The sequence below is a fragment of the Amphichorda felina genome, assembly GCF_050947745.1.
Source record: "Amphichorda felina strain 45539 chromosome Unknown scaffold_8, whole genome shotgun sequence".
In the NCBI taxonomy this organism is placed as follows: domain Eukaryota; kingdom Fungi; phylum Ascomycota; class Sordariomycetes; order Hypocreales; family Bionectriaceae; genus Amphichorda; species Amphichorda felina.
The window spans coordinates 171,858-189,096 of record NW_028145042.1 but is presented as its reverse complement, the minus strand read 5'-3'; the positions used below and the strand labels follow the sequence as shown (position 1 = coordinate 189,096).

Sequence of the window (17,239 nt, the reverse complement as noted above, 5' to 3'; positions counted from 1 at the left end):
CAGGCGTGTAGATGGGCTTGAGGCTTCTCCCGGTTCTTGGACAGATCTAGCCGTGTTTGCGGATTGGATGGGTTCAGTCGGTGACAGGTAATAGGGAGTGTCGTGTCAGAGTTGCAAATGGAGAGTCGGACGTCGAAGTCAATTGCTGTCGCAATTACAGATGGTTTACATCACCTCCCTACCTTGGATGCTAGCTACTATTGAACATCTTCCAATCTCTCGGGCCCAACACCACACAGGTACGTCAGTTGTACGTCGCAAATAGACGGGACCTGCCCACAACCCAGAAGGACTATAACCGCAACCAACCCCATCTAAACACTCCTCTCCCACCCCCTCAGCCCCTCCTCCAGCGCCCCGATCAGCCCCCTCGCCGTCCGCGCCGCGGCACCCTCCCTCCCCGTCTCCGTCTCCTCCTCGAAGCTCACCCTCCCCGTCCACCACCGCAGCCACCCTTCCGCCCTCGCCCCGTCCTCCGCCCTCAGCAGCCCCACGCTGACGTCGATGACCCCCGGCCGGATCCCGTCGTGCCAGAATACCGTCGCCCCGCAACCCGCGCAGAACTCGCGCACCACGCCCGGCGAGGACGAGTAGCTCGTCAGGATACCCTCTGGCAGGGCCTCAAAGTCGAGTGGCATGACGGCATCCTCCTCCTGCCCCCCCTCTCGGTGCCCTCGGCAAGGCACATGCAGGAAGATGTTGCACCGCGGCACAAACGCCCACTCCTGGATCTCGAACCCCGTGGAGAGGCGGCAGGACGCGCACGCGCACGTCCCCGCGAGGTACCGGCCGCCGGGCCGGATCCACCACTTGTCGCGGCCGGGGTTCCCGCCGAGGACCGCGGGCGTGGTCTTGTAGGCGTGCGTGAGGTCTGGGTAGCTGGAGTGGGGGAGGTGGCTCTGCGGGCTGGGGCGGGTGATGTGGAAGCGGACGGAGCCGCAGGCGCACGAGGCCGGGAGGCGGGGTGAGGGTGATGGAGTATTAGGTTGGCGGGTGGCTGGTGGGTTCTCGGGGGGAGATGTGCTGGCGAGTTTCGTCGGCCACCCGTCGAGGGAGGGGATCCAGACGGAGGCACCGCCGTCTTTGGTGTCGGCGACGTGGATGTGCCTCGTGTACCTGGCCTCTGGCGCGCCCCCGGTTGAGCTTGCTATGACACCGGTGGCTACCTCCCACTCCGGCGGCTCGGGGCTTGTCATCTTGGAGCGGAAGACATGGCAGCCGCACACAGCGCAAAAGTACCTCCTTGAGCCACCGGGAGAGACGTACGTCCGCAGGTGCTGGGACAGGACAGGCGTTGCGATGGGATAGTAGGACGTGCACAGCACGCCGCTGGAGTGGCGGCAAGTGTTGCAGTGACAGAGCGACAGGGAGACTTGGTCAGAGTCTCTCTGGGCTCGCAGCGGGACGTCTTGACGGATGGTGCCACAGAGGCACGCAATATGGTGAGCGGATGCCATGATGTCGGCATGCGACGGACGGCGCGGTTCAACTCATGACGGAGACGTCAAATCCAGAAGCATTCAACTGCAGATGCGTATCCGTACATATAACAGAAGCCAAGTCAGCAGACACGACATATACGACACTACTATTACCCCGCATGCCTACATTCCGTTCATTGCACTGCCCACTCTATCATCGGCCCCAGGGGGCTTAGGGTGTCAAACGGAAAGGTTGACTTGGCTAAGAGCTGCTCCCGACAATCTACATCCCGATTGTGGTGTTTTACTACAATCACGGCATTGTCTCGGGATTGACTCGCCATCTCGGGCTGCTGAGGGTCTAGACTACAGAGGAAGCCGAGTCGCGCGGCCGAGGCGGCACGCACCGGGAGGCCGGGATGGACCCACAAGGCTCCGGCACTCCCGGTTTGTCGTCCGAGGCTCCTGGTTGGGGATGGCACGTCGTTCGACTCATGGTGCATCATGGCCTGCCTCATGGGACAGCAAGGACTAGTTATAAATTGCATATCCACATCTTCTCCTCGTCCCACCGCAGTCTGTGGCATATGTCACCTGCAGGCCCAGCCGCTCTACCCGGGCTGAGTGGTCCGATGGTGATGCGACGAGCCAAAGTCCAGTTAGTAGTTGCTCCGCACTCCGTAGTTTTGGAAAATCTAGAACACGGCGCCAACGGCAGAGATGAGAACCCACGAGGGAAGTAACTTTTCTGGCAGGCCCTCTCGCTCGGCGCTGACTGCTCAAGTTGTGGAGCTTCGGGTGTGGACGGCCAGGGGAGGCGGTGATGCAATTGATGGGTGATGGATTGGCTGGGCGTGGCACATCCCCCACCCACCAACATTTCACCTGGGCATGAAGCCAAGCCCTCCCTGGCCGCTGGTGGTGGTTTGCGCGTCGTGAGGCGAGGCGAGAATTAAGCTTCGCGATCGGCAGTTGGCTTTCCGCCGCGTCGCCGGCTGGTCCGGTGGCTGTTGTACTCTCGTAGGGCTTTTGAGGAGGCATTTCTGGTCCTATGTAGGTAGGTCAATGGGCGCCGTTGAAACCCATGCGCGTAAAGTGCGTGCAGCGCACGTCTAGTGTAGCCTGGCTGTCACGCGGCAAGAGTTTGGATGCCATCCACCCTCATGAGCACTGGCCAGTTCTGGGTCAGTACAGGCCTGTTCCTGTTGCTGACATAGGCCCTGGCGTGGAGTTTGTGATGGGCGATGGAGTGACCAAGGCCACACCGGCAGGGGTCGCGTTGGTCGGCTGCATCATCGCTCGCGGCACATCTGCCACGATCGGCTGCTTAAACTGCCAATGCTACACAGTACTACCCAGCATCAAAAGTCTAGCCCTTGAGCGATTCATTCAGCGCTCCGTACGGAGCAGATCCCTGGATAAAGAGTGGCGAGTGAGCCCTGTAATGAATGGTATTGTTAGTATTCGGAGGGCGTTCGGCATCAAAAGGAGCGATTCATTTGCTTCTCCATCTCAACCCAAAGTCGATTACGTAGTGGCAGTCTGTGCCACAACAAACCACCACTGTTAAGATCCCACGCCCGCATCCTGCGCAGCTGCACGCTGGGGTCATTGTCATCGCACAGCCTCCGATGCCCGGTTTCCCTGCTCGGCTTCGTCAACTGACTTGTTTATCTCTTCCTCGGAAACCCTTCTTTCTGAATACTGCTCGTGCGGATTCCTTCGTACAAGGTCCTCAACCAAGCGTGTCGCCTCAGCTTGCGTCTCACAGTTCTCGCTAGCCTACGGCCCAACAAACACGACGAAAGCCACGAGTACGACGAGTAGTACCAGTGTCCGTATTACTGCTAGTAACGAGCACCAGAACTAGAGACGACTGAGACAACGGCCGACCATCACATTACGGCAGCATCGGTCCCATGATCTTGGAAGGCTCTAGCTGAGTTTTCTCACTGGCAATCATTCACGGGTAAGCTGAATTTGTTTTCTTGTCCGTGTGTCGTTTCGTCCTCGTTCCCCCCCTTCCCCCCGCCCCCCCCCTCTTTCTCTATCTCTGTGCTTCCCTGCTTCTCCCCTACCTCTTGAGGGAGAGAGCGTGGCCGGGCGCGTCACAGATCGATCATGTAAACGGCTCCAGACAATGTGACGCCCCGCCTTCGTTCAAGCGCCAGTGCCCGCACACCGAGACAACCCTGCCGTCAATTTCCCTGTTGTTGGCTGCTGCCAGACTGGTAATACATGGTACGGGGGAACATCGGGTGTTAGTGCCCATGGCCCATGGTGGTGCAGGCTGCAAAGTTGGTGGTGGGTGGTGACTTGTTGGTGTGCTGCGGATGTGGAGGGTGGAGGTGGAGGAGCGCTGTGGAACCTGCAGCGGGATAGGCGACAAGCGTCCCCCAAGCGCCCTCCAAGCGTCAGGCCGGCACTTTGCGCTGACATCACCGCTCTTTCCACCCCCATTCCTCTCCATTCCTTGGTCCTGTCGTGCTCGCTGCTTCCCTTGCTTGGTGGTTGGTTGCCCATGGGTCTTGCTTTTCTTGCTTCCAAGATTAGGCTCGATGCTCCATCGCTCATCGCTCCTGCTCCCTTCGCGGCACACCCGGGGCTGCTCCTTCCTCGATGCGGCGCATGGCGGTTTTTTTTTTCACCATCCCCCCCTACATCCCCATCCTTTGGCTTCCAAGCGCTCCCTAGCCTCTTTCCTCTCTCCCATCAAAACCACCGGCCTCCTCCCTCGTTGCTTTTCCTGCAAGCTTGGCCTGTCTCGCCTGTCCTTACCACGGGACCCTCAGACAAACTTCACTTCCGCACGGTACCTCTTCGTACCTTGTTCCAAGTGAACATGGCTACTCGCCCTTGATCCTCTGATCCTCCCTCGCTTTAAAACAATTGCCAGTCCTCGCCGCCTAAGCCCAGCAACGTAACTGAGCTTGAGGACCACTTGTCGAGAATCTCGATATTAACAGCATGCCAGCGACCTCAGGCCCACCCCATCACACCAGCTCCAGCTCGTGGGTTGCTGCCAACAACGGCAATATCTACTACCGCCCCCGTTCTGGCGACAAGAAGAGGAAGAAGAAGACTGCGCCGACGGTCCGATTTCCTCGGCCGCTCATCGAGCCCCGGCGGTCACGTCCGCACGCTATCCACATCATCACCTACCCGCCCGGATACGTCCCTCACGAGCTCCGCCCAAAGCCCGAATCGTTGCGAGCCCGCAAGATCAAGGTTCAAGCCGCCAGGGCCAAGCGCCGCCTCTACGACGTCGGCAACAACAATTCATCTGTTTCGGCATCGGGTCTAGAATCTCGAAACGACAGATTACCCATTCGACCAGTCCTGGGGAAAATATTAGGATCTTTTACTAGCAGCATCTCACAGAGCCCCAGCCGTCGACAGTCGATCCCCTCCCCGACTAGCACTGAGCCCGACGCAGCCGATTGTGCGACCGTGACAGGGGTGCAGAACACCTCCCCGGATAGTGACGTTATCCGCCAAGTCCCGGACGCGATACACCACCAATCAGAGTCAGATTGCACGCATCCAACAATCGCCCGCGCCCACACACGCACAGTCACCAACTCCTCGACGGCAACGGTAACATTTCCGACGAGCGCTGCAACGGTAGAGACCGGGCAAAGCGTCCAGACCCCGCAACCCCTCGCTCGCGCTGCCTCGGACGCAGCAGTAATCACACCCCGCTCGAGATCACAGCTTAGATCCAGTAACACTGCCAATCTGGCGTCGAAACGCCACAGCCTGATGTCGGTCCGCTCCGCCAAGTCGGCGGTGAGTTCCTTAGTCACCGAGCTGCCCAAGCCGGTGGCTACGGGAAGCGGCGTCTCTTGCTCCATCCTCCTCGCCGAGCCAAACATCTTCCTCTCCGGCTTTGACCACGATGGCCATGCTCGGCGCGAGGGGCGGACCGGCACCGCCCTGCTGCGGGGCAAGATGCAGCTCGTTGTCAGCAAGAATGTCAAAATCAAGGCCATCCAGCTCAAGCTAGTTGGTCGCGCCCGCACAGAATGGCCCGAGGGTATTCCCCCGACGAAACAGGATATGCACGAGGAGCAGGGGTTGAGGACTCAGGTTCTGACGTTTTTTAACGCCATGAATGACGGCTGGGAGACAGAGTTTGGAAACCAATGCAGCTACAGACTCAAGAACCCGCCCAACCCAACCAACCCAGCTACCACGTACCTCGTCGTATCCCCCACCCCACCTGGGTCACAGAATTTGACAACTAGGGACATGAAGCGTCTGTCATTACAGAATGCCCAGTCCCGGAGCTTCGGAAAGGGCGACAATGGTCTGACGACGACCACCCAGGCCAAGGGTTTCAAGATATTTTATCCCGGAACCTATGACTACTCATTTGAACTGCCCATTGACCACCACCAGCTGGAGACTATCAAACTACAGTACGGGTCTGTGAAGTGGGAGCTTCATGCGACAGTCGACCGCGCTGGCGCCTTCAAGCCGAATCTGCACGGCACCAAGGAGGTTTCGATTGTGAGGGTCCCCGACCAGATGTCTCTGGAAATGACTGAGCCCATTTCCATCAGTAGGCAGTGGGAGGATCAACTGCATTATGACATTATGATCTCCGGGAAGAGCTTCCCAATAGGTGGCAAGATCCCCATTGCTTTCAAGCTGACCCCTCTCGCCAAGGTTCATGTACACAAGCTCAAGGTCTTCGTTACCGAGTCGATTGAGTACTGGACCAACGACAGGCGCGTCACGCGTAAAGATCCCGGGCGCAAGATTCTCCTACTGGAGAAGAGTGCCGGAAAGCCCTTGGACAAAGCATGGTCATCGTCAGATCTGCGAACCATTCGTGGTGGCGAACTGTCCTCATCCCAAAGGCATGAGGCGAGGGAGATGGCATCCAGGAGACGAACCCATGACGCACAAAGGAGGCGTGCGCACCCCGAACCGTTGCCGGAGCCAAGCGACAACCTGCTGGGAGAGTTGGACCTGGGGCTGGAGAGCTACTGGGGTTCGACCGAAATCGAGGCCAATGTACAAATTCCGACATGTGAGACAATGGCCAAGAACAAGGAGCTCAGGTTGCACCCTGACTGCAGCTGGAAGAATGTCAATGTCTACCATTGGATCAAGGTATGTCGCTTAACCATGGCAATCGGAGTTTCCACCGCATGCTAACAAGGCACAGGTCGTCATGCGTATCAGTCGCCTCGACCCAGACGATCCCGCCGGAACCAAGCGACGCCACTTTGAGATCAGCATCGACTCGCCATTCACCGTCCTCAACTGCAGAGCCACACAGGCCAATACGGTCTTGCCCGCGTACTCTGGGAATCAAAATCAGGGGCAGATGTATCAGACCTCTTGCGGATGCCCTGACGCAGCCATTGTGCCCACCGAGACCTCACCCAACTCCTCAACAGGAACGTTGGCGGGATTCCAAAGGAGTAACGATAATCTACCTTCCATCCCCCAAGCCGCGCATCTAGCCAACACGGTAGCCAACCCCGCGAGCGAGATGCCGAACCAGTCTGAGCCTCGCCCTATTCATCTCCTCAGGGCACCGAGTTTCAACCCACCTGCCTTTGATGAGGACACCGCACCGCCCCCTGCGCCCGAGATGGTTCAGCATAACGACAGCACGGAGCGTGCATCGACACCGCCTCCGGATTACGACGTCGTGGTGGGCACACCGAGTGTAGACGGCCTCGCCGACTACTTTTCAAGACTGGCAGAACATGGTTACGAGTACAATGAGGACTCAGGCTCGGATTCAGATGAGACCCCGCCGCCGCGAATCTTGGACCGATCAGGGCGCGTCAACGTTATGCACCCGCGCACACCTGGTGGTCGCATGCCCAGCAGGAGCATGGAGATTGCTCGGCCGCCCATCAGCCTCAACCTCAACAACCTACCGAACCAGACCCAGGCGACCTGAGGCTGAACTCATCCATCCGAAGTTCTTCGCCTTCTTTAACGGCTACTATACCTGAAGTGGATAGCACCAGGTTTATTTCTTCCATAATGATTTTACAATGGCCATTATAAACGTCTTCTTATACTTGGCTAGCGTTCATACCTCGAAGACTTGCAGCATGAGCAGTGGCGAGGATTTGGAGCATAATTAAAACTAACGGCGTTGGGGGTACAGGGAATGAGAGTACATGGCAGGACATACCCCGGGCTACGTGTATTGAATTATGTATCAGGATGGGGCAAACACGAATGAGTGATATAGATACTAGTTAGCAGTATTGATACTGAGGACTCGGTTCTAATATGACACTTTTCATAGGTGACCAAACTCATGCACTCGTTCTCCGTGAAAACATTTACGCCAACATGAGTTGGATTACTGATATAGTTTTAAGAATCCAGTGAGTACAAGTGTGATCAAGAGTCCTAGCAGCGTAATGGCGAGGATGAGACCGCCACAGTAATGGTGATTGATTCATGAAAGAGAATGCGGGATATGTATACGTACTCCTTCGTGATGTCGTTCGTTCTAAGCGCAAAAAAAAACGGGAAAGGATGATAATGCCTTGACAATGAAAGGAAAACAATGCTTTGACAATCAATCATACTGTCGTAATCAGCAATCCCAATGCTGCTCACCCAGACGCCTCCTCCTTTCTGCAACCCCTTGGCAATATAGAACTGTAGGTTCGTTCGCCCATCAAACCCAATACACAAATCATACTGACTGCCATATGTTGCCCCAGGGGTATCAAATCATGCTGCAACCTCGACCTGCCTGCTGGCATCCTGGCGTCGCTGTTTCTGCTTCCCCTTCTGTTGATGCTTCTCCTGTTTCTGCTGGTGCTTCTCCTGCTTGTGCTCATGCTTCTGCTGCTGGTGTTGGTGGTCCTGGCCGTGGTCCTTGTGCTGCTTCTCCCCCTCTCCGCCACCGTCCTCATCCCCTCCCTCGCTGGTGCTTTCCTGGGCTTTTCTTAGAGGCTTGCTGGGGTCGTAGCCGACAGACGTGACAATCCCGAGGCCCTTGGTGCGGCCCTCGCGGAAGAGGAGCCTGTCGCCGGGAACGAGATACTCGGGGCGCTGAACGAAGCGGAAGGCTACCATTGCCCGGTCGCCCGCGCGGATGAGCTCGCGGTCAATGTCGATGATGGCGCAGGTCTGCTGGATGGGGCCAACGTGCAGCATGGCCTGGTAGCGCGTCTTGATGGTCGTCGCGTGTGAGAGGATGAGCACTAGGACAGGTAGTTGGGTCAGTGAAAGGTTCCAGTAGGGAGGTGGGGGATGGGCATACCCTCGGCAACAAACTCTTTATACACGGTGGGTGCCGGTTTGTCCGTCTTGGCTAGGACAACCATGCCCTTTCTCGCCTCCTTGCGTTTAACTCGTTTCAGGGCGAAGGAGGCCGACTGTCCCGCCGAGACGGCCGGTACCCGTATCCTTTTGCGCTCTATGGATCGGATTGACGTCTGTGTGAAGCGACCCAACGAGTCGGGCCCAATGAGTACATTATCGCCTTCGTGGGCCACCCCCGACCGTACAATCCCCGATACGACTGTCCCCGCAAAGGGGACGGAGAACACATCGTTGACATTGAACTCAAAGGGAGCGTCCGAGTTGTAGCGGCCGTGGTGGGGAAGGATGTTGAGGAATGTCCGCACGAGATCTAGCGACTCGCCGGTGACGTTGGACACGAGGAAGACGGGGCAGATGCGCTTGCTGACAAACTGGGTGGCCGTGTTGATGCACTCCTCCTGGTTCCGTATAAAGGTTACGATCTTGCGCGCCCCAGGGCTCTTCATGATCTTAGTGATCTGCGTGAGCGTCTCCTTCAAGATGTTAGGCGGGCAGATGTCAATCTTGGTCACCACCACCATGACGGGAACGTTGAGCGCCAGGGCAATACCCAGGTGCTCCTTGCTCATTCCTATGAGGCCATTGTTGGCTGCAACCATGAGCAGGCAGTAGTTGGGGCTACTGGACAGGAGACCAAAGACGGTTGTCCGGAGGTACTTTTCGTGGCCCGCCAGGTCGGTAAAGGTGATGACCTTGGCGCTCCGCCTGCCAATCTCCTCCCATGGAAGTTTCCCTAGCACGGTCAGAGATATCTTACGTCTCAACGGGGTAGAGCGTACTCACGCCCAGGGATGTCAGAGGTGATAATGTTGCCGGTGCTGTCGAATCCCATAATCTCCATGCCCACGGAACTCGTCCGGCCGGACTCCATCTCATGCTTGTGCCGGAAGAGATTCACCCGTGCCTTTCCCCTTCCGTCATCGAGATCCCCCTTAACTAGCACTCCCAGCAGAGAGCTCTTACCCGCGTCGACTAATGGATGTCAGCCGGAACAAACAACGCATGCATTCGCCAGGACTCACCATTCCCAACCACCGCTATCCTTGTCTCGATGACATCCTCAATCCGCTTCGGAATCTGTCGGATTAGGACTTTCCCGCTACAGCCCTTCACCTTGCTTGGCTGTGTCGCAGTGCTCGGGGCCTCCTTCTCGCCACCCACGTTCTTAGTGATTAGGAGCTGGCAGTTGGCTCGTATCCTCTTTGACGCTTCCTCCAGCCGCGTATACGCAGTGTTCCATTCATCTACTACCAACCCCATAGAAGCGCCATTGTTTTCGTATCCAAGCTCGAAGACGGTCTCGCCGAAGCCTTCCGCTATGCGGTCCGCCACCACCTTCTGGAGCTGCTCTAGCGCCTTCTCGTCCGATCCCAGCAGCAGCTCCTTCAGAGGCACCTGGGGAGCCGACTCGCTCAGTTCGAGATTATCAAAAAGCTCGTCCAGCTCCTCGTGGTGCTCCTCCGTGTCGCCCGCCTCCGGCTCCGCTCCCTCCGGGGACTGTCCGACGGGGTAGCGAATGTTCTGCTGTTCCTCAACGTACTCGGCGAATGCGCTTAGTGCCTAGAACGGACCATCGTCAGCATCTTGAAGCGTGGTAAAGCTGAGGCAAGCTTCAATCTCACTGTTTCGCCTCCTCGGCGCGCTTCATGCTGCTGGTTTCTTGCTTTGTGAGACATGGCTGCTGGTGCTCCCGCGTATGCGACCAGGTGGCATTACTGGGCTATTCGGGTGATCATTGGCGTGCAACGGAGGGTGACAATCTGGGGTAAACAGAATATATATTCAAGTGCTAACTCAGTGAGAAAATGCTGCGCCTCGGTATTGCCGGTTGACTCGATCCCCGTCGTAAAAGGAGCTGGCAGGATAAGAGGAGTCATAGGATGAGTCGGCGGCGAGGATGAGGTAGTGGGTTCCACTACGGATACACTTTATCGATAACACTCGACAGCTTGCAGGGGTGGAGGGGCAGGAGCGGCCAAGCTGCTTCCAGCGTTGCACAGACCACCTGCCCAATCGCCCAGAATGCCTACAGGCATATATGACTGTATTGGGGTCATGCGTTTGCTGAGTCACATACGGCTGGCAGAGGAGAGAGGTCGACAACGATAAGCAAAAGGGGAGAGATAGCAGCGACAGTCCATGCTTTGAATGTTTACCAACAGTTCCTGAGTATATGGCTAGAGGACCTGAGTGCCAGTGGTAGCCAAGTAGGCCAAACCCATCGGGTTCGTGTCACAATCCCTGCGGACTTTGATCCAGCCCCAGCGTGCTTCTCGAATGTAAACCATCTTGAGACTGGAAACCGTAGGAGACATCCCGTTTCCTGCCTCCTCCAATTTCTAGATTAGTCCCTTGATGTCATCCATTTCCACATCCCCCGGAATCGTTGAGAATGGCATAACTCTAGAACCCCTAGAATACCATGGCCACGATGAGCATTGGAGCGCTTGTCGTTCTCGCATGAAGAGTTTATTAATGGCTAATACTCTGTTCAAAAGGGCACTTGCGGAGATATCAGGACGACGCTATCGCCTGTGAAACGTCAGCGTGGACACTCAACACGAAGACGTACACCTTACCTCTGACAAACAACATTTCCGATTTCCGGCTAATGGTCTGCGAAAAGTCAGTCCAAAGCTCGGTCCGTACCCAGCAGTGCCTGCTTACCTTGGCTTCCTCATCATCGTCTTCATCGTCCGCCGCGTAGATGGTCTCCTCCGCCTCTCCCAGAATCAAGTTGCAGTGGCTGTCATAAGCCTGAAATCTATCAGCAGCTGCGGAACCCTCACAAGACAGGTATTGAAGCGTACGTGAAGCTTCCCCTTGAGCTCCCTGTCACCCCGGAGCTTGACAAACACGACCTCGTTGAGCAGCAACCGCACGAGGTCGAGGGGCTCGGACACGTGGCTGGACTCGTCGCCGGCGTCAGCCATTTTCGATTTATAAGTCCTGGTCGCGGGCTAAGGGTGTGCGTCCAGATGTGAACTAGAGGAGTGGCGGCTCGGTAATGGCTTCGTGAGTTTGATAGCACTGAGATCTTCATCGACGTGGTCATGAAAATACCCACCCCTCGATCCACTGCGACGGAAAATCCCCGGCATCGAGCAGTCGAACCGTCATATCAGATATATGCATCTGGCAATTCACTACAGGGGATATGTAACTACCAAATCAATTACCCCATACTGCGCTAGGACCGCAACGCAGGCGGCAGACAGATCGCCTTCCCCAACCTCAGCAACAACCTCTCTCCATAACCCTCTCCTCCCTTAGGACCCCATTGCCGTCTTCTCTCTCTGCGTGCTGGGTCTTCTTCTGTGTGCTGCAGTCACGGCATCATGATACCACGGCGGCGCTCCTGCTCGAGATCGTGCCTCTGCCAGCTCTCTCCACTCCGATCCGCGCGCCAGGACCCGCCCCTAAGATGGCCCAGATCTGGGGCAGTGGAGCGACGGCGCCAATTCGCGTCGGTCGTCTCGAGCCACCTCGGCGCAACGGCCACGAAGCTCTCACCCACACGACCACGGTCGCCGAATGAAAGCATACAACTCGGAGATCTGCTATCCGCAATTCAGAGGAAAGATGCGGCCGCCCTCACCACGGCATTCTATGCCTGGACCGAGGCATTACGCGACCAGTCGTCCCCCCAGCACGGCCGCATCCTACACGAGTTCAATTCCCTTCCCAGCCCTGTACTGTCCGAGATCATACGCAGCATGGACCCAGTCAATCACCCAGAGCTGGATGTCGCCCACGGAATGACCATATCCCTGGGCGAGACGCAGTTCACCGACGTTGGGAAGCTGATGGACAAGCACGGCGTCCGTGTCCACCACCGGAAGGTCCTCCAAGGCATGCTCACAATCATGGAGCTCCGAGTGGGCCAGCGGTTTGCTTTGCGTCCTGCCGACTTCCCCATCTTCCTGCGCTGCGTCGGCGCCGCTGTCGACTTTCGCGCTGCTCCCATTGTATTTGGGTCCATGGCAGACCACGAACTTATCCCACAACGCACGACCGCAACGTGGGTCGAGTTCCTCAAAGCGCGATTCATGATGGATCCAACCTACTACCAATTCAACAGAGCACGAGTAGCCATCGACCCCCGAGACCTCATTACCCATGACGATCTAGTCAAGGGCAGAGCAGATATGATCCATCGCATGGACCGAGTGCGCTTCAGCGCAAATGCATTTCTGCGCGAGCCGTGGAATCGACGGCAGGATGAGGTTGCGGAGGATATGCGTCGGCAGCTCCGCCGCTCCGGCGGCGGAGAACGAGACCACTCGGACTACCGCAGCTTCTGGCGCCACTTTGTGCGTGAGAAGCTCTACCCCAATGAGTTGACCGAGGAGTTGATGTGCACGGGTATGATTGGCTTTTCGCGGTCAAGCGATAAGAACGCCATTCTCGACCTGATCCTGAAGCCGTACTATGGCATTGAGATGGATATGGGAAATCACTCAGTGGTCGGCGGCAAGCATATCCCAGAGAGCTCGTCCTTGTATCCTACGGAGCGGTTTCTCTTCGCCCTAGTGGAGGCGTTTGGTGCCATGTCCGAGATCTCGCTAGGAATGCAGATCGTTGACCTTGTCTCGCAGCGCTACCGCGTGGAGATCTCGCACGAGGTCTGGTCTAACCTCCTGAACTGGTCATTTGTCTGTGCATCCAAAAAGTACCAGCAACTCCGCAAGTTACGTGGGGAGGGCGAGCAGACACACGTATGCACGGCAGACGTGGTCCACGTGTGGGATGTCATGACCTCGAAGCCATACAACATCAAGCCATCCTTCCAGGACCTTGACATCCACATCAAGACTCTCCTCGTCCTCCAACGCATGGAAAACGCCCTGGAACTCATCCGCAGCACCGCCATCCCGTACTATAATACCCTCGTCAAAGAATTCGAGGAGGCTATCCTCGACGAAATCCTCTTCAAAGACGCCATAATTGACCCCGCCGTGGCCAATTCCACCACCGTCTCTCGCATCAGCCACCACCGCCGCCAGTGCGAGGCGCGCAAGGATCACGTCTACAACCGCGTGGCAATCTGGTTCGACGACATCCTGCGCATCAGCTCAAAGACCAACCGCCTACGCAACGGCCCCTTCACGACCACCACCATTCCGGACCTCGTGTACGAGTTTGGGCACTTCTTCCAGACGGGCATCCGCTACCGCACCTCCACCGGCTCCATCAAGATGACAGGGCGGTCCGAGACGGCCCACTTCCGCTACGCCGCGGAGCAGGTCGTGGTGCGCAAGGCCCTAGAGGCCAAGTACGGCAGCGTGGCGGTCCCCTACGCCTCCGTCGACAGGAGCGGCGAGCGGCGCAAGTACTACGACGAGGAGTCGGGTGAGCAACTCGACAATCCCCATTTTGACTGGCCGACGACGGACCCGATGCGCATCGTTGAGATGAGGCGGGAGCCGCGCCGCAGGCTCGACGACCTCGGCACGCCGCCCCCTTTTACCAAGGAGTACTCCCAAGAGAGGAAGGAATGGTGGAGACGGCTCGAGATAGAAATGATGATGTGAGCGTTTTGTACTTATATACCCCACGTGTTCACGACAAGTTCAGGTAGCACTCTTGTGTTGTAAATATACAAAAGCAAGCGTCCATTTTGGGTATCCATACCTAGACATCCATTCCCCGTGATTCCCAACCCTAGAAGATTGTCTCTACATTACAAGGTGTACCACATAAATAACAAAAAAGAACTAAATACCAAAGCCTCTTTTCTAAATGACCCCCGATATCTCAAACTCGTGATATGATCGTGTTTCATAGCTCGTTATAATAAATAAGAAAACACAGTATGAAAATATAGGCCCGAAAATTCAATTTCCGGCAATGCCAGTCAAACTAGTGAGGCAGGCTCGAGAGCTAGACAGAGGCGGCTGCTTCGGCGAGCACGCTGAGCAAGCTGACAGCAGCGCCGCCGAGGCCGACAGCACCAATTGTCTCGCCCCAGGCTTTCTTCTTGGAGCGCCGGTCCATCCTATCAGGTCGGTCGGGCCGTTCTCGGTAATCTCTCCGGCGACCGGAGTAGTGGTCCCTGTCTCTATTGTCGTAGTAGCGACGAGGGTGGCGGTCACGATCACGGTCACGCTCGCGATCGCTGTTATATCGGTCCCGGTCATTGTAGTGACGCTCCTCCCGGTGGGGGCGCCTCCGGCGCTCGCGCTCGCGCTCTCGCTCGTCCTTGAGGGAGTGCGGGCTCCTGCTGTCGGTCTCGTGAGGTTCCGGTTCGAAGCGAACATGATTCTCGTTCTTGTTCTTCAGAATGGACTTGGGCTGCACAGTGCTTGATGGCGAGGCCTTTTCTTTTTCTGGCGGGCTGACAATAAAGGGGTAGCTCTTTGTGTCCTTGTCTGAGGTCTTGTCGTCATCGTAGTCGGTGCTATCATCGTCGGTATCCCACAGCACACTTTCCTCATCGTCGTCATCGCGGCTGCTCTTGGAGTCAGCACGCTCACGAGTGCGGTAGTCTGGACGCTGATATTCCGTCTGTCTCATCTGACGGGCCGCGCGACAGTCGGCGCTCTGGCGGGAATAGTTCTCTATCTGCTCACGGGAGAGGCGGCCAAGGACGGCGACATAGGTGGGTCGCGCCTCGTAGCGCACTCCTGCCCGCTCTAGGACCTCAGGACTGACGCGGTCGCGGTTGATCTTGGTCCATTGAGCCTCCATGGGGATTTCATGTCCATACCTGTCAGGGGCGAGGCGAAAAGTAGACGTCCGGGGACTACCCCCATACGTAGGCGGCGGGCTGCTGAGAGAGGAGTAGACAGGCAGCGGGGTAGTCCGTGAGTTGGGAGATCCCGGTAACTCGGCCATGTCTTGGGCGCCAGACATGCTCGGCACATAGGTGAGATACCTTTGAGAAGGACTGGTGGGGGATGCACCATACTGCTGGTTGCTACCACGGGGCGCGATTTGCATGTTAGCCACGCCCGTGTTCAGGCTGTCCATGGCCACAAGGTCCTGAGTTGAGATGAGAGCCAGAGCGTCATTTGTCTCCGACCGAGGTGACCCGCGGGGTGAGGATGGCGGCGGCAGCTGCGGCGGCTGCGGCGGCTGCGATATGGCTGGCAATTCCGGAAGAACTTCCTTTGGCGGGAGTGGGGGAGGCTCGTCCGAGGGCATCCGCCTTGCTGTCTTCATGCTGGGGGCGAACTTTTCGTTCCCAATGCCCGGATACATTTCTTTTGGCGTTATGACCCCGGCCTCGTACTCCAAAAGTCCTCGGACAGTGGGCGGGGCACCGCCATTCCGTGAAGACATCGACTCAAGTTCGCGGATATAAGCACGAAGGACTTCCTATAGACCAGTCAGAATCAGGCCTGCGAGGATAGCCATGTGGTAACGCATACCTTGTGCCTCCGCAACACATCGGGCGAGAAGCCCTCCTTCTCAAGTTCCGTCTTGAACTCGAGCCATAACTGATCTTCGTCGTCGATACCGCTGTCTCGGCGAGAGAACACCCTCTGTGCTACATTGTCCACCTTGTCTTTGATTCCCTCGAGGTCTGCCTGGTCCTGGCCTGCCCCCGGGACGGTTGTCGCCCTGGCCTGCAGCTGAACGGCGTCAAGGAAGTCGTATATCCGATCCCTCAGGCGTCGCACTGTCCCTGCCAGCTGCTCGGCACGCCGCCCATCACCGAGCGCGTCCTCGAGCTGCCTGAGGGTAGCACCGCACTCATCGACGAGCGGGCGAACCTGGTGGGTGTAAGCCGGCCCGCTGAGGCGGGAGTCCAGGTCAATCGCCTCAACACGGAGATAGCGTAAAGCAATGTGCAGTTGACGGACAGCGTCAGCTACGGAGGGAGAGTCGCGGGTGCGTATGTGTAGGGTTTGTGCAAAGGCATCGACAGTGTCGATGTGCTGCTCGACGGAGGTTCCGCCGCTCATGGCTTGGGAGCAACGATGTCGGGATGGCAACGCAGAGAGCTAAAGGAATGGGGGGCTCCCGATGTTTGAATATGTTCTTGGGCCTGGTGGTATAATACGTAGCCAGTTATGAAGGTACAGTCGTAATCCCGGAGCAATATTAGGACTAGTGGAAGAGGCAGAGCTCAGATACGATGTCTTGGCGAAGAGCGAATCCGAGCCAGGGGCGAGAAACGTCGAATGCCAGACAAATTTGCCCTCTGGTGTAATAAAGCCGCGTCGATCAGGGGATCATATGTCGGGTTGGAATTTTCAAGGACAAGTTGAGACTGAGACAGAGAAGGAAGAACGAGAACGAGGGTCCAAGTGCTCATCTACGAGTACGAGCCGAGCAAGACCGGGCACCAAGCCCAGCCAGTATCACGAGGGCGCGTATCCGTAGATGGACTACAGAGCCGCAGAGGGCGAGAGCTAGTGGCAGCCCAGCCGAGCACCGGACGTTGGGCGCTGAGCGCTGAGCTGCCCCAGACTAGAGGTTTGGGGCCTTTGCCATTCCTCGCTCGTCTCGAACGCCCCATGAGCGTGAGGTCACGTCCATGGCGATGGGTTGGA

At 57.2% G+C, this 17,239-nt stretch overlaps 6 protein-coding genes across 6 annotated transcripts; 2 read left to right on the top strand and 4 right to left on the bottom strand.

Moving 5' to 3' along the window:
• Positions 1-314: 314 nt before the first annotated feature.
• Positions 315-1,457, bottom strand: ACO1O0_007739 (Mss4-like protein; the record flags this gene model as incomplete). The annotated part of the gene is made up of 1 exon (XM_083197107.1): positions 315-1,457. The coding sequence occupies one exon, from the start codon at positions 1,455-1,457 to the stop codon at positions 315-317; it is 1,143 nt and encodes a 380-aa protein (XP_083046575.1).
• A 2,931-nt stretch (positions 1,458-4,388) lies between these two features.
• ACO1O0_007738 (or S-antigen, C-terminal domain-containing protein) lies at positions 4,389-7,347 on the top strand (the record flags this gene model as incomplete). Its single annotated transcript, XM_083197106.1, has 2 exons — positions 4,389-6,542; positions 6,598-7,347. The coding sequence occupies 2 exons, from the start codon at positions 4,389-4,391 to the stop codon at positions 7,345-7,347; spliced, it is 2,904 nt and encodes a 967-aa protein (XP_083046574.1).
• A 794-nt stretch (positions 7,348-8,141) lies between these two features.
• ACO1O0_007737 (P-loop containing nucleoside triphosphate hydrolase protein) lies at positions 8,142-10,414 on the bottom strand (the record flags this gene model as incomplete). Its single annotated transcript, XM_083197105.1, has 5 exons — positions 8,142-8,617; positions 8,677-9,471; positions 9,522-9,710; positions 9,761-10,298; positions 10,361-10,414. The coding sequence occupies 5 exons, from the start codon at positions 10,412-10,414 to the stop codon at positions 8,142-8,144; spliced, it is 2,052 nt and encodes a 683-aa protein (XP_083046573.1).
• An 815-nt stretch (positions 10,415-11,229) lies between these two features.
• Positions 11,230-11,671, bottom strand: LSM3 (uncharacterized protein; the record flags this gene model as incomplete). The annotated part of the gene is made up of 4 exons (XM_083197104.1): positions 11,230-11,270; positions 11,318-11,354; positions 11,406-11,495; positions 11,549-11,671. 4 exons carry the CDS (start codon positions 11,669-11,671, stop codon positions 11,230-11,232), a joined length of 291 nt encoding a protein of 96 aa, XP_083046572.1.
• Positions 11,672-12,162: 491 nt separating this feature from the next.
• Positions 12,163-14,272, top strand: ACO1O0_007735 (uncharacterized protein; the record flags this gene model as incomplete). The annotated part of the gene is made up of 2 exons (XM_083197103.1): positions 12,163-12,264; positions 12,314-14,272. The coding sequence occupies 2 exons, from the start codon at positions 12,163-12,165 to the stop codon at positions 14,270-14,272; spliced, it is 2,061 nt and encodes a 686-aa protein (XP_083046571.1).
• Positions 14,273-14,621: 349 nt separating this feature from the next.
• On the bottom strand, positions 14,622-16,648 carry ACO1O0_007734 (uncharacterized protein; the record flags this gene model as incomplete). Its single annotated transcript, XM_083197102.1, has 2 exons — positions 14,622-16,058; positions 16,112-16,648. 2 exons carry the CDS (start codon positions 16,646-16,648, stop codon positions 14,622-14,624), a joined length of 1,974 nt encoding a protein of 657 aa, XP_083046570.1.
• Between the last annotated feature and the right edge of the window lie 591 nt (positions 16,649-17,239).